General features: G+C 71.0%; 1 protein-coding gene across 1 annotated transcript in view; it reads left to right on the plus strand.

The window, feature by feature from the left end:
* The window catches only part of LOC101618412 (uncharacterized protein KIAA1109), a 41,406-nt gene that overhangs the window by 30,792 nt on the left and 10,111 nt on the right, over window positions 1–503 (plus strand). The window contains exon 21 of the mRNA XM_012734828.1: window positions 213–460. Coding sequence (XP_012590282.1) covers window positions 213–460 — 248 coding nt within the window. The remainder of the gene's footprint in view (window positions 1–212; window positions 461–503) is intronic.

A 503-nucleotide genomic window follows, 5' to 3' on the forward strand; every position in this document is an offset into this window, starting at 1 on the left:
GGTCTCCTGGCCGTGCCCGTGGGCCCCGGACTCTGTGCCGGCTGCGTCCGCACGGTCTTCGGGACGTTGCAGAACGTGTCCCTGGTGCGGGCTGCGTGCAAGCACTGACACGTGCCGTCGTCGCTGACCTGAAACCGGGCGCCCCTGGCCGGCACCCCGAGAGCGAGGGCGGCACCGGGCGCTGACCCCGCCACGCCCGTCTCCACACAGAGGCGTGGTGGAGGAAACCGCGGCCAGCGCGGAGCCTTCCCGGATGTCCGCGTTTGGTGGGTACGTCCAGGCCACCAAGATGCAGCCTCAGTCCTCCGGGTCACTCAGATCAAATGCTGGAGCAGAAAAGGGCCAGGAAATCGCGGCCAAGCTCGACATCCATCGCGTGCACGGGCAGCTCCGGGGGCTGGACACCACAGGTGGGTGGTCGGGGCTGGCCGCGGACCTGAGCGCGCGCCGCAGGAGCCTGGTCTTCCCCGCCGCGTGCGGCCCGCTCCTCGCAGGAGGCCTGG

The sequence above is a fragment of the Condylura cristata genome, unplaced genomic scaffold (genome assembly GCF_000260355.1).
Source record: "Condylura cristata isolate star-nosed mole 26May11 unplaced genomic scaffold, ConCri1.0 scaffold00075, whole genome shotgun sequence".
Classification (NCBI taxonomy): domain Eukaryota; kingdom Metazoa; phylum Chordata; class Mammalia; order Eulipotyphla; family Talpidae; genus Condylura; species Condylura cristata.